The 16105-nt window shown below is 39.8% G+C and overlaps 1 protein-coding gene across 1 annotated transcript in view; it reads right to left on the reverse strand.

Moving 5' to 3' along the window:
• NRDC (nardilysin convertase) overlaps positions 1 to 16105 on the reverse strand; it is a 78976-nt gene that overhangs the window by 12713 nt on the left and 50158 nt on the right. The window contains exons 17-22 of the mRNA XM_006087379.3: positions 6283 to 6387; positions 4684 to 4807; positions 3498 to 3584; positions 2768 to 2887; positions 1524 to 1575; positions 450 to 600 (exon numbers count right to left, since the gene is read on the reverse strand). Coding sequence (XP_006087441.1) covers positions 450 to 600; positions 1524 to 1575; positions 2768 to 2887; positions 3498 to 3584; positions 4684 to 4807; positions 6283 to 6387 — 639 coding nt within the window. The remainder of the gene's footprint in view (positions 1 to 449; positions 601 to 1523; positions 1576 to 2767; positions 2888 to 3497; positions 3585 to 4683; positions 4808 to 6282; positions 6388 to 16105) is intronic.

Consider the following 16105-nt stretch of genomic DNA (forward strand, 5'->3'; position numbering starts at 1 on the left):
AACAAAATGGCGGTTAATTTGCATATGCAGACGCAGAGCGAAGACTGAAGACTACTGAAGACTGAAAATGACTGAAGACTGAAGAGGCTTGGCTTCTCCGCTGTAGCCAGAGCGGAGAAGCCAAGCCTTGCTGCAGCCCGAGCAGAGAGGCCAAGCCTCGCTGCTGCGGCCGGAGCAGAGAAGCCAAGACTCGCTGCTGCGGCCGGAGCAGAGAAGCCAAGCCTCGAGGCCTGGGTCCCAGGTGCCGGAGGAAAACCGGTGCCGGCAGCCAGAGGAAGGAAAACCTATTGCGCAAATCTTCGTGCAACGGGCCTCTAGTTTAATTAATAAACATTTCTTTCTATGTATAGCACTCCATGCACAAGCTTCTATGCTTGGTGCTATAGGGGCAACAAATATAAATATGAAATTATAAAATTCTCTATGAGTAAAACAGCACTTGCACTTACAGGTAGTTTGTGGTTGAATCCTTTCACTCGAATAATTAAACCATGTTCTCCAGCTACCAGCTTATACTCCAGCTGTGCCACATCTGCTTCATAAGCTGGTTCCGCAAGGTTATGGGTGAGAATATTAACAAAGATATCAAAGAGGACCACACTGAGAATATAAAATGCAAAAGTCATTGTTAATTGACAAGAAATAGACATGAAAATATATGCTTTGATTTAGAATAAGAAACTTCACTTTTACAAAGATGTTAAATCACTTCTCCAGAATGTAAAAGTATATACTAATGGAGCTCCAGGTAAATACTGCTTACCCAGGACTCAGTTTCATAGGAGCATTATAGAACTACTACCTTCAGCAGTGCTTCCCAATCTTTTTCATCTCATGCACACATAGAAACGGTCATATTAATGCTGCACTGTGGGGAAGTGTAAAAGGCATCAAAGGCAACTTGCCTAAAGGCTCCGACTACTCCTAAGGCCTAACTTTTCTGATTGACAAATTAAAAATCTGAGGGGGAAGGATGAAGGTAATGTCTTTTTTTAAAGTGGATATTAATAAATGTTAATGCTGGTTGTCATTTTAAGGTTGGATTTTAAGGAAGAAACACAATATATTTTCCTGAGAACCTCCTATGTTTCAGGAATATTTTAAGCTCTCTGACCTCCTACAATGCAGCTATTTACATAAATATATAAGTAATTTGCTAAGAACAAAGCATACATAATCAGGTTCTCTGGCAGTCTCTAAATACAGGATCAACAGACCCACTAGTCTTCATTATAGACTGGAAGCTAACCCAAACTAATCTCTAAGGAACTACCTCAATCCACTAAGTCTATGATGAGTCTACGCTATCAGCCTGTTTCACAAATGGGCACTGGAAATGCAGCAGCCACAGTTCCAGTTCAATGTTTACTACTGATACAAATAATTTGTTTTGGGCACAAAAAAAATACATAATCAGCAGCATAGCCCAGGTACTGATAGAGAAAATGATAGAATGATTCAGAATGAAACAAAATAACTTTCAATAATAAATATTTTTTCTAGAAAAGAGGACAATTGCTTACTTTGCTGCAGACTTCTGAATCAAAGGTGAGATCAGATGAAAACGAATATATGCTGAAAGCAAAAAAATTATAGATAAGAAAATAAAGAACAGAGGACTCAAATATTTTATGTATCTGCTATTTATACCCCAAATTATGCTTTTTAAAAATTCTGAAATAAGCTACTAACCCTTAAATCCTTATTACATTTTAATCCTTAGAGGTCCTTTAAAAAGTAATATTTACCATTCCAAATAATGACCAAAAGGCACACTTTAATCTATCGGAAGATCAGATATATAGACAGATATACAGAGAGACTTATGAATGTTCATATTTATCAATAGCATTAGTCAGGGAAAATGTTTACAGAGGTATACATGTCAATAACATTAGAGAAAAATCCCAATGTTCACAAGAAGTTATAGCAGAGCCTTTCCAAGGAAGCTGAATAAATGTTAAAAACATTTTTTAGAAACTCTTATAAGCTATTTAAGAAAGCAAGAACACTTAGTCTTTAATTCCAGTTTGCTTCAGTAAATTCCTATGCTATGCACAGGAACAGAAACAAAAGCAATACACTTTGGGCTGCCATGTTGAAGAAAAGGATTTTAGAGTCTGTTTAACTGTATACTATGCTTCCTCTATTCAGAAAAACAAAACGGTAGAGGGAGATAGATATACAGAAAATATTTCACATTTGTAATGCTCGATGAGGCTCCGGTATCTAAGAATAATTTCCTTCAGTGTATTCTTACTTAATTTTTAAAAAAAATCCTCACCTGATGATATGTTTTTGTTGATTTTAGAGAGAGAGGAAAGGGGAGAGAAACATTAAGCAGTTGCCTCCCGCGTGTGCCCCAACTGGGGACTGAACCCCCAACCTGGGCATGTTCCCTGACCGGGAATCAAACCCACAACCTTTGGTGTACAAGACAACACTCCAAACAATGTTCAAAAGTACCTATTCCCTAAGATGGCCAAAAAACCTGGCTGTGCTTTCATTATACTGAAAGTAAAATATCTGAAAAACAATTTCATGTTAGGTCTGAATCTTTATTTCCTAGAATCTGTAGTGTCTACAGGATTTTTGTGATAGCACCGGAGCACAGTATTGATCTGACAGATACGCCTAGAAAAGGTGTTCAAATGGAAACGGAAGGAAAAAGGGAGGTAGATGATAGACATAAGGAAAAACATTTGCTACAAAGTGAAGAAAGATTTGAAACACTTATTTCACTCCTGTAAGGAATGGAAAATTTTACCTTTGGGGATTTTGAATTTGTTGTCTTTTTTATACCACAGGCAACCTTGTGGAGTGTTCACAATTTTAACAGGGTATTCTGTCTCAGGAGAATCAAAAGCTTTCAACATGAAGTCCGAGGCTAACAAAAGAAAAGAGTAATAACTCATTCAGATATATTAGCAGGGTTCCTAGCAATCCATTCTCGGTTTCAGAATTCTAAGTAACTTCTCTTAGTGAAGTCTGGAACCAAAGTTCTTAAGATAATACTCTTTCTTTATGCAATTAAACATTTTGCTATTTTCCATTCTAATTGATTTTTTAAATGCTTTCACAACGATTACACTGGCATCACAACCCATTATACTGATTTCACAACCCTCTAATGGGTTGCAATCTAGAGTTTGAAAAACACTAAAACAACCAGATGAGATAATGGTAATTCCTACATAGACTGAATGAAAGGATCAGCTATGATAAAGCAAAAACAAATACTTCAGAGAGTCCCAAGATCTATGTTAAAGTCCTGTTTCCTCCATTCGCCAACTGAATAGTCTTGGACAAGTTGCTTTGCTTTTTTGAGCTTCAGTTTTCTCATTCAAAAAAGTAAGAAAACAGTAATGCCCAGCCCAGAGTATTCTAGGAAACTCAAATATGAATCTAATGGTTCTTTGTAAAACATACTGTTCTATACAGGTGCCATTTTATTAGACTATGGATGGATTATGAATAGTGATAGCTATTTCACTGACCTATGTACTTGTTTTCAGCTGGAAGATGAAGATCTGGATTTAATTCAAAATTACTCTTCCACAGTTCAGCCCAAGAGTTTTCAACATCTGTAGAAATGGAAAAACAAACTGATCCAATAAACAATGCAATGTTCAGAATTCTTTCAATAACAAACCAGTCAACAACTGACCTTCACAAATTAATTCTCCTTTCTTTGGAAACCTGTGATTGACATATCTAGGCATTCTAGACTCTTGCTACTCAGCGTGGTCTCTACTGCATTGGTATTACCTGGGAGCTTGTTAGAATTGCAGAATCTCAGGCCCCACCCCAGAGCTACTAAATCAGAATCTATATTTTATTTTATTTTATTTTTTTAAATATACTTTATTGATTTTTTACAGAGAGGAAGGGAGAGGGATAGAGAGTTAGAAACATCGATGAGAGAGAAACATCGATCAGTTGCCTCCTGCACACTCCCTACTAGGTATGTGCCCACAACCAAGGTACATGCCCTTGACCGAAATCGAACCTGGGACCCTTGAGTCCACAGGCCGACGCTCTATCCACTGAGCCAAACCGGTTAGGGCAGAATCTATATTTTAATAAGATCTCCAGGTGGTACACATGCACACTAAAGAAGTTTAAGATACACTTTTCTAAAACATATTCAAAACTGCCCCCTAACTATCAAGATGACAGGATTTTTTACTATCTAATAAATATAGATATAATCATAGCAGAAAATAATTTCCTGCATAGAAGTATAAGTAATTTTCATTTCAAAGTAATCTAAAAATACATATACTTTTTCACTACAGGAACTATCAAATTATTACGTTTTTATTCTATTTTTAAAATCCTCACTCGAGGTCATGCTTAGAAATGAAGAGGGAGGAAAAGAAAGAGGGAGGGAGGGAGGGAGGGAGAGAGAGAGAGAGAGAGAGAGAGAGAGACCGACCAAAGTGAGAGAGCGAGAACATCAATCAGTTGCCTTCCATATGTGCCCCGACCAGGGATTGAATCTGAAACCTAGGTATATGTCCTGACCAGGAATCAAACCTGCAACCTTTCAGTGCACAGGATGATACTCCAACCATCTGAACCACTCCAGCCAGGTTATCAGTCAGATTATTAAGAAATAAAAATTCCCAGGTTAGTCAGATACACCTTAATTATGTAGGACAATTATTCAAAATATTTTACCTTCCATACTATACTGAGTCCCAAACCATTTCTCCTTGAGGTCACATTTTCCCTCATTAGCACCAGACAGCAGAACGAGATTTGCTTTTTGAGGAACTAGCTGATTAAGGGCTTCAGCAATGACCTAATAAGGGATGGGAATGGAGGAGGAGACACATTAACAACAACTGTAACCTATATATCTCTGGTAAAAAGGCAGAACCACATTATGTTATGTTAAATACCCCAAGATCTCGACATAAACGAAATTGTCTATAGTCCATGAACACCCTAATTTATATAACTTCATTAGACTATTAGTTGTTTAAAATGTTTCTAGATAATGCTATATAAGCAGTATTCATCTCTAATCATATGTAGAAACAGTATTACCAGTAAAAATAGTTATCACTAAGTTTTTACTATGTGTCAGATAATGTTTAACATATGCTATTTCATTTAATCCTAAGGCACACCAATTTTATTGAAAATAACATAGCTTCAGAGGTTAAAGATAATTTTCTCAAGTTAAAGATTACATAATCTGTACAAAATGCAGCTAGAAGAAACAAAAAGTTTGTACATGATTCCAAAGACTATATACTCCTAACTACCATCTCACACCCAAGAAACAGTAAAAACAATCCCAATGTAGGGCCTACTGCAATAATCTTTAAGCTATGACAAGGACTAAAACAAGATTTCATGGGTTAGTTTTGAAATGCTAACTACCATTTAAATATTTCTTTGAGGAAAAAAATGACAAATGGTAGTTCAGAAAAAAGCACTTGGACTGTTGGGCACAACCATTCTGGGGAAATGACGAGAAGGTATGGTTGCTGCTTCTTCCTCTCCCTTTCCCTACCCTCTTTAAAATGAGTAGTTATGTTTTACCTTACATCAAAGTTTCTCAAGCTTGGCATTATTAACATTTTGGACCAGATATTTTTTTGTTGTGGCGTGCTGTCTTCATGTAGGATATTTAGCCATATCTCTGGCTTCTATCCACTAGATGCCAAGAGCAACCCCAGTATGACAACTGAAATGTTTCCAGATATGGACAAATGTCCCCTGGGGGCAAAATCACCCCTGTGAGAACTGTTACTCTATAAGAAACAAAATTACTTGTTTCCCAGGAACAGTGGAGGAAAGTTCCTGACCAACTATTTATGTGTATGTAAAGTTACCTATAAATCATATATATTTTGAATTCAGTGAATCTATTTTTCTTGTAAATATTTTCAAAATAATTAAAATTTAGTTGTGTAGTGTCTCCAACTGAATTAAAGGGTCAGCTAAACAACTCTAAGTATGCTTAGCAACCAAAGCACATAATTTTTAGGAATCACTTTAACTATTTAAGTAGATGTTTCAATACTTGAAAAATGGTGAAAATAGTACCTAAGAAAAGGACTTGATTTTCTCCTATTAAAACATAATCATATACAAGAATCATGGAAAATTATCCACAAAACTACTGATATTTCTTTGATTTAAACAACCAAGACATGACTAATTACAATTAAGCTTTCTCCATTCCCACGGTTCTGAAGCACTTTTCTGCACTTTCTCACCCTTCTTTCTCTAAATGTTAAGTGTTAGAAATGGAAACCTCCTTACTTCTGGCTTGTATTCAAAAAGAAGCTGATCTCCAGTGAGAAAGTCCTGCAGAGGGTATAGCTGCATGTTTTCGCACATGTTTTCCACATACTCAACTGGATCTGTCTGAAAAGAGGTAAAATTATTTCACACCAGAAACTCCCCATTATTATTATTAATTTGCCACAAATACTTATTTCTCCTTTTAAAAAAAGGTACAACAAAGCTTCTGAACTGATAGAACCAAACATAAACGCAGCTTAAGAAACGGATAGTTAGAATTCCAAAATGATATATAACCAGAGCCTACTACCTTAAAGGAGCTTAACACACCACCAAAGCCCTTTCCTGAACCCTCCCACACACCAGGCTCTAATGATGTCACAGCCTCTTCATGAGAACAATCACGAGACTGAACTGTAAAATCACAATATGGGTTGCTTATATGTCAAGTGCCCCACAATGCAGTGAGGTCCCTAAAGACAGGATCTTCATTTTATCAGTGCAGCACTATCACCTAAAAGCTATTTGTAACCATGAACCAAATTAATATAGAAATCCAAATGTGTGATTAGATAAGTCTATATAAGAAATTGTATTAATCAGCATATTACTTCAATTTAATGCACAGAATCTTGAACCAACTGGAACCAACTGGTTCCATTCCCACATTTTGTAATGAGGACATATCTTCAGATTAGGTGATTTGCCTAAGGTGACACAGTGAAAAAGTGACAGGCAGTTTAGGTACTAGAACTCAGACCTCCTAACATGGTAATGAACACTCCTTCCAAAACATCACACCACCCAGTCCTTTACTAGACAATATGGGTTGTTCTCACAGCTAATGGAAGACAAAAAAGAAGTGAAGGTTACTACATCCCTGGAGGAAAAATGAGACTAGCATACATCAAGTTAGAGACCATAGGAATATCACATAAAAACAGAGTAAGGAAAAAGTAGAGTAAGAAAAAAGAGAAAGATTCATTATTAGCCTCACCCACCCATACTTCAGGAAACATTTCTGAATCAATAAGTAAATTAGTAACTAAAGTGCTATTATTATTTGAAATGACTCCTCCTCCTCCTGTTTTAATTTTTTTATCAGTTATTTTTACCAGCCATCTATATATATATAAAAGGCTAATATGTTGTGTTCCTCCTACCATCTGACCGGCTGCTATCACACACACTGACCACCAGGGAGCAGACACTCAACACAGGAGCTGCCATGACGCACACTGGCCAGCACCATGGACCTGGCGCCGACAAACCAACACTCAGCTTCCCCCAAGTGGGACACAGGCCCCACCACCACCCCGGAGCGACACCCCACCAAATCGCAGCCAACACTGCCTAGACCCCATGGCACAAAATGCAGCCCACAGCCCAGAAATGGTTGCTGTGGGCTCCAGGTAATGACATCACGTAGCAACGCCCAGCTTCCTCTCTAGCGACTAGCCTCCTTGCAGTTTCTTCAACCCAGGAACATTTCACACTTTAACCAAATATCTGTGAAGCATTTTCCCGTGCCTCATCTCATTTGATCCTCACATCACAGAAGTCCTGGAGTAGGTAGATAGAAGACTTTCTTTCATTAGCGGAAAACGGAATTTAAAAAGCTTAGAAACTTGACCCGACTAAAAAGAAGTAAGAAATGTTGGACCTTAAAAATGACTTCAGGTTTTCTCACTGCATAGAATATAGTCAAACACTGCTGTAGTTAAATATTTTACCCTTTGTTCTCCCTACATGATATACAATAATAATCTGCTTCGTGTTGATATCTACTGCTGTGTTGCTGACAATTACCTGAAAGAGAAGTTGGGGTGCTTCACTGGGCTGGAAAAAGTTTAGCTACATCAGAAAGCAGGTCTAATTAAGCAAGTTTATTCTATACCTATAAAAGGCTAAATTGACTTGTGCATGCACGATATATATAAAGCTCTTGCTAGTGCCAATTGCACGCATGTGTTTCCATCTGTCATTGTCGATCATGAATTTGGTTGACACTTCTATTATAGAGAAAGGGCAAATAGCGATATTTTTTAAAAAAATATATTTTATTGATTTTTTACAGAGAGGAAGGGAGAGGGATAGAGAGTTAGAAACACTGATGAGAGAGAAACATCAATCAGCTGCCTCCTGCACACCTCCTACTGGGGATGTGCCCGCAACTAAGGTACATGCCCTTGACTGGAATCGAACCTGGGACCCTTCAGTCCACAGGCCGACGCTCTATCCACTGAGCCAAACCGGTTAGGGTGCAAATAGCGATATTAAAATATTTCTTCTAATTAATTTCCTTTCAATGTGCACGAATTCGTGCACCAGGCCACTAGTTTATAAGTTAACTGTTCTTTTCTGTACGCTAAAAACTTAGTAATTTAAAATATTTCCTATGAGAATACACTAAGGATCCTAGCTAAAAGCAGATGTTTGGTGCCTAGACAATGAAGAAGGTACTAGGAAAAACTCTTAAATGCTATCCTTTAATTTTTTTAAAGATATAATTCACATACCATAAAATTCACATTTCTAAAGTATATAATTACATATAAAAAATAAAGTGTGCGAGTCAGTGGTTTTTACCATATTCACTAAATTGTGCAACCATAACCACTATCTAGTTCCAGAATAAGCACGCCAAAAGGAAACTCCCCTACCCATTAAGCAGTTGCTCCCCATTACCTACACTCTCAGCCACTGGCCACCATCAACCTGTTTTCTGTCTTTATGGATTTACCTATTCTGGATATTTCATATAAACTGATTCATATAATATGTGACTTGTTCTGTCTGGTTCCTTTCATTTAGCATGATGTTTTCAAGGTTCATCCATGTTGTAGCATGAAATGAATAATTTATTTCCTTAAAAAAAATTTTTTTTTAATCTATTTTATAGAGAGAGGAAGGGAGGATAGATAGAAACATCGCTGAGAGAGAACATTGATCGGCTGCTTCCTGCACGCCCCCTACTGGGGATTGAGTCCACAACTCAGGCATGTGCCCTGACTGGGAATCGAACCCATGATCTTTTGGTTCATGAGTTGACACTCAACCACTGAGCCACACAGGCTGGGATCATTTCTATTTAATAGCTGGGTAATATTCCACAGTATGGATAGTCTACTTTTGTTTAACCATTCATTCACCGATGGACATTTGGGTTGCTTCCCCTTGGGGCTACCATGAATAATGCTGCTCTGAAAAGCTGTGTACAAGTTTTTGTGTAAACATATTTTCAATTTTCATGGGTGTATATCTACGTGTGGAATTGCTAGCTTATATGATAACTCTATGTTTAACTTTTTAAGGAACTGCCAAACAGTTTTCCAAAGTAGTGTACCATTTTACATTCCCACCAGCATGTATGAAGGTTCCAATTTCTCTCAGTGGTTCTCAACCTTCCTAATGCCACGACCCTTTAATACAGTTCCTCATGTTGTGGTGACACCCAACCATAATATTACTGTTGTTTTTTTTTAAATTTTTTTTTAATTAAATCTTTATTGTTCAGATTATTACATTTGTTCCTCTTTTTCCCCCACATAACTCCCCTCCTCCCAGTTCCTGCCCCACCCTCCGCCCTCACTCCCCACTCACTGTCCTCATCCATAGGTGCACGATTTTTGTCCAGTCTCTTCTCGCATCTCCCACACCCCTTTCCCCCCCAAGAATAGTCAGCCCATTCCCTTTCTATGTCCCTGATTCTATTATAATCACCAGTTCATTCTGTACATCAGATTATTTATTCACTTGATTCTTAGATTCACTTGTTGATAGATGTGTATTTGTTGTTCATAATTTGTATCTTTACCTTTTTCTTCTTCTTCCTCTTCTTAAAGCATACCTTTCAGCATTTCATATAATACTGGTTTGGTGGTGATGAACTCCTTTAGCTTTTCCTTATCTGTGAAGCTCTTTATCTGACCTTCACTTCTGAATGATAGCTTTGCTGGGTAAAGTAATCTTGGTTGTAGGTTCTTGGTATTCATCACTTTGAATATTTCTTGCCACTCCCTTCTGGCCTGCATAGTTTCTATTGAGAAATCAGCTGACAGTCGTATGGGTATTCCCTTGTAGGTAACTGAGTTTCTTTCTCTTGCTGCTTTTAAGATTCTCTTTGTCTTTTGTTCTTGGCATTTTAATTATGATGTGTCTTGGTGTGGTCCTCTTTGGATTCCTTTTGTTTGGGGTTCTCTGCGCTTCCTGGACCTGTAAGTCTATTTCTTTCACCAGGTGGGGGAAGTTTTCTGTCATTATTTCTTCAAATAGGTTTTCAATATCTTGCTGTCTCTCATCTTCTGGCACCCCTATAATTCTGATGTTGGTAAGCTTCAAGCTGTCCCAGAGGCTCCTTACACTATCTTCGTATTTTCGGATTCTTTTTTCTTTTTGCTTTTCCGGTTGGGTGTTTTTTCCTTCTTCGCATTTCAAATCTTTGACTTGATTCTTGCGCTCCTCTGGTCTGCTGTTGGGTGTCTGTATAATATTCTTTATTTCAGTCAGTGTATGCTTAATTTCTAGTTGGTTCTTTATCACAACATCGAGGGTCTCATTAGATTTCTTGTAGATCTCATCAAGTTTATCGGCAGTTTCTAGAAAATTATTGAAAGACCTTAAAAGTGCGTTTTTTAGCTCTATATCCTCTATTTCTGTCATGTTTCTTTGTCTCCGCATTTTTTATGCTTTCTTGGTGCACCCCCTTGTGGTCTTTGTGTACAGTCTTGTTGTAGTTAAGCCTTGATTGTTGTCGGCAATACTGGGGGTGATTTGACCTCCAGGCTAACTGGCTATGAGAGTCAGCTGTGTCTGCAGTGGGAGAGCTTCTGTGCTGGATCTCTAGGGCGGTGCTAATCTTGCATTTGCCTAAGGCTATCCGGCAAATGCCTCTGTGCAGGGTTTGGGCGGGGGGGGGGGGTCCCACGGGATCAACAGGGCGGGCGGAGCGAGCAGTTATGGCTGCTCTCAGTTCTGTCCCCAGGGGCTCTGCCTCTCAGAGTCCCAGCAACCGCTGCAAACCTTGGAGAGAAAGCTGCCTTCGAGTTCCGACCGATGCCAGACAGTCCCACTTCTCCCGTTTGAGTCTGGGTCCCTAGAGATTCGCCCGTATCTGGAGCTCAGAGTCTGAAACTCCCTCCCGATTGAAAACAACAACCGCGCCCTCCGCCGCCAGCCCGCTCCACATGCACTCCGCACCTTAGTATTTCACTTCAGCACTGCGCCTCCTCTGAGTCTCGGTATGCTATTCTCTTTCCTCCTAGTTGTAGAACTTCCACTCAGCCAGCCTTCCTGTGGTTCTGGATGATGTCCAGTCAATCTTTTAGTTGTATTTTTGAAGTGGTTGTTCGAGGCAGCAAACTCCGGCGTTAACCTATGCCGCCATCTTGGTTTCTCCCCATAAAATTATTTTTGTTGCTACTTCATAACTGTAATTTTGCTACTGTTATGAATCGTAATGTCAATATTTGATATGCAGGATGTATTTTCATTGTTACAAATTGAACATAATTAAAGCATAGTGATTAATCACAAAAACAATATGTAATTATATATGTGTTTTCCGATGGTCTTAGGCGACCCCTGTGAAAGGGTTGTTCGACCCCAAAGGGGTCGCGAACCACAGGTTGAGAATCACTGCTCTACATCTTCTCTAACACTTGTTATTGTCTACCCTCTAATTTTTTCACCTACTACAAAGTCTCACTGTCTTCCATTGTTCTTACATTATTCCTGTTTTTCTGCCTACAGAAAGCATTTAAACAGTTTTTCTTGAGTTCACATAGTTGATTTATGATATATACTGAGTCCAAGTTCCTATGTAAAATTAAAAAATATTTTTAATTTCTTAATTAAAAAATACTGGTTTGAATAGTTTGAAAAGGGAATTCCTATTTACCTCTTTTAATGAAGGCTAGTAAAAAATCTGAAGAGGAGACATTTCAATTTTGTTTATAAAGGAAATATATAAACACAAAAATAAGCTGAGCTACTTGAGTTAATTTAGCAGTTCACACAGATATGGACCTTTCTGATTTGTTCTGACTTTGCACTGATTAGGTTTTAATTTAGGATGTTTTGGGCTCATGTTTTAAAATCAAAGTATTCATGAATATTGCTAAAGGTGAGAGCAATGAGCTACAAAATGAGATGTCAGTAAAAAATCTTTGAAATGCCTTGCTAAGAAGAAACTGAAGGGACAGAAGGAAAATGTCACTCACTCAACCAATGCTAAAAAGCAGATCCCCCAAAACAGGAATTTTGGTATCACTTATAGTTTTAGTCCACAATTCTTGTTCCCACTCCTTCTCTGCCACAGTTCTTGCCCACATGTTGCCACCATAGCTGATAAGGACACTGAATAAAATCATTCTTGGTAAGGTACATAGCAAGACTTGTGGATTCTATGCATATCAATCTATTTACAGAGAGGAGTATCTACAAGACCCTCTAATAGCCTAAACAAATCACAGAAATCTTTCTGTTTTCACAGAATAAGATTTTCATTTCAATTTCAAGTGACTTCAAGTATATAGATCAGATTACACATAGGAATAAATAGCAACTGGAAGCTCACAGTTTTTGTTACTTTGTCCTAAAGTACTTAAATTTTCTCTACTTAGATATTCAGGGAATCATCTTTAGTAATGATCCAAAAAGGTAGGTTTCAAGATGCTCTATGAACACTGGCTGGGTAGCTCAGTTGGTTGCAGTGTCATCTTGATACACCAAGGTTGTGAGTTTGAGCCCCAGTCAGGGCACATATTAAGAATCAACCAATGAATGCATAAATAAGTGGGACAACAAATCTCTTTCTCTCTCAAATCAGAAATAATTAAAAAAAAAAAAAAAGATGCTCTACATACTGGTCTTAATCTAGGGTCCATTAACACCTCCCACAAGATATCAGTGAACAAATTCAGGAGGGGGTGGTAATGCAAGAATATGGTTGAAAAGGAATTATATATTTATTAGAGGCCCAGTGCATAAAATTCGTGCAAGGGGGTTAGGGGGAAGGGGCCGGCATCACTTAGCCCAGCCTGCACCCTCTCCAATCTGGGACCCCTCTCACAATCCGGGACTGCTGGGTCTTAACTACTCGCCTGCCTGCCTGATTGCCCCTAACCACTTATGCCTGCCACCATGAACACCTCTAACTGCTCCCCTGCCAGCCTGATGGACACCTAACTGCTCCCCTGCCAGCCCAATCGCCCCCAACTGCCCTTCTCTGCTGACCTGTTCTTGCCCCCAACTGCCCTCCCCTGCAGGCCCAATTGCCCCTAACTGCCCTCCCCTGCTGGCCTGGTCGCCCCTAACTGCTCTTCCCTGCAGGCCTGGTCGCCTCCAACTGCCTTCCCCTGCTGGTCTGTTCACCCCCAACTGCCCTCCCCTGCTGGCCTGATTGCCCACAACTACCCTCCCCTGATGGCCTGTTCACCCCCAATTGCCCTCCCCTGCCGGCCTGATCGCCCACAACTGCCCTCCCCGGCCGGCCATCTTGTGGCGGCCATCTTGTGACATCACACAAGGGAGTCTCGCCAGGCTTTTATTACATAGGATTTTCAATAATCTTTAATTTAGAATTTTTATTCAATTATGAATATGGCAACAAACCACAATAGTGTTAGTAGTATCTAGGATTACAACCAATAGAAATCACAATATAATTGTTGCAGATATTTTAAAATATCACACTCACTGCTACTTAAAAACGATAGTAATTAGACCTGCCCTAAACCTTCTTATTCACTGTATTAATAAAAATACATTTTTTACTATTTTAAGAACTTTATTTCAATATTTCTTTGGAAACTACTGTATTTTACTTTATGTACCTAGAAACACTATTCCATGAACTGTGTAATTAACAGTATTGTTTCTTTTTTTTAAAAATATATTTTTATTGATTTCAGAGAGGAAGGGAAAGGGAGAGAGATAGAAACATAAATGATGAGAATCATTAATGGCTGCCTCTGCATGTCCCCACAGGGATGGAGCCTGCAACCCACGCATGTGCCCTGACAAGAAATCAAACCGTGACCTCCTGTTTCATACGCCGATGCTCAACCACTGAGCCAATATTATTTCATTGTTAAATTGCCCAAGTGTGACAATTTTGGTCACATTATGTAAGAGAATACATTTGTTTGTAGATGCATGTTTTAAAATGTAGGGGTGCCAAAACCGGTTTGGCTCAGTGGATAGAGCGTTGGCCTGCGGACTGAAAGGTCCCAGGTTCGATTCCGGTCAAGGGCATATACCTGGGTTGCAGGCACATCCCCAGTAGTAGATGTGCAGGAGGCAGCTGGTCAATGTTTCTCTCTCATCGATGTTTCTAACTCTCTATCCCTCTCTCTTCCTTTCTGTAAAAAATCAATAAAAAATATTTAAAAAATAAATAAATAAATAAAATAAAATGTAGGGGTAAAGGGAGAAACCAAGATGGCGGCATAGGTAAACACTGGAAATTGCTGCCTCACACAACCACTTCAAAAATAGAACTAAAAGACAAAACGGACATCATCCAGAACCACAGGAAGGCTGGCTGAGTGGAAATTGTACAACTAGAAGGAAAGAGAAAAGCACACTGAGACTCAGAGGAGGTGCGGAAGTAAAGTGCAGAGGTACGGAGCACGTGGAAAGGGCTGGAAACTGAGGACACAGTTGTCTTTTTCAATCAGGAGGGAGTCTCAAGGTCCCGACTGCTCTGAACTCCAGTTCCGGGCGAGTCTCTGGGGACCCAGACTCATATGGGAAGAAACTGGACTTCCTGGCATCGGTCAGAACTCGAGGGCGGCTTTCTCTCAGAGGTGCTTGCGGCGATTGCCAGGACACTGAGATGCGGGGCCTCTTAGGGTAGGACTGAGGAGCAGCCATAGCTGCTTGTTCCACCCTGTTGACTCCCTGAGACCCCACCCCACCCAAGCTGTGCGCAGAGGCATTTGCATATGAAAGGCCTGGCCCTTTGCAATCTGAAAATTACCTAACAAACTGCAGCTGGGTCAGAGAGACCCAGAACATCCAAAAGAAGGCCCAAGGCCCCACAGCAGCTTGTACTGCTTCACAGCTGGGCCTCATCTGGGCACCTCCAAACTCCAAACAAAGAAGAGGAATCTGCAGATCTCCATAGCTCCTGAGGGGTAGCCTCAGGCAGAGGCTAAATTAACACCTCCTTAGAGATCCAAGAGCCAGTGTACCCAGTGGTCAGAGTGGGACCATCCAGATTACAACTCCTCGGATCCATAAGGGACACACTCAGGGGGCAGACTCAGTGAGCACCAAAGCCCCACTGAAGCAAGTCTTGCCCCAAAAGGGTGTCTTCAGCACAGAAGTTCTCCCACTGCAGACACAGCTGATTCTCACAGCCAATTGGCCTGGAGGTCAATTCTTCCCAGTGATACCTACAACAATCAAGGCTTAACTACAACAAGACTGTGCACAAAGCCCACAAAGGGGTGCACCAAGAGTGTCCACCTCAGGTAATTGGGGAGGCTGAGCCATTGGGCCCTATAGGACACCTAGCACAGAAAGCCACTCTATCAACACAGGGAAGCATAAAAAATGCGGAGACTGCCCTAACCGGTCTGGCTCAGCAGATAGAGTGTCAGCCTGCGGACTGAAGGGTCCCAGGTTCGATTCCGGTCAAGGGCATGTTGCGGGCACATCCCCAGTAGGGGGCGTGCAAGAGGCAGCTGAATCGATGTTTCTCTCTCATCGATGTTTCTAACTCTCTATTCCTCTCCCTCTCCCTTCCTCTCTGTAAAAAATCAATAAAATATATTTTTAAAAAAATGCAGAGACAAAGAAACAGGTCACAAATGACAGAAATGGAGGAGAGCAA

Source organism: Myotis lucifugus, unplaced genomic scaffold (genome assembly GCF_000147115.1).
Source record: "Myotis lucifugus unplaced genomic scaffold, Myoluc2.0 scaffold_37, whole genome shotgun sequence".
In the NCBI taxonomy this organism is placed as follows: domain Eukaryota; kingdom Metazoa; phylum Chordata; class Mammalia; order Chiroptera; family Vespertilionidae; genus Myotis; species Myotis lucifugus.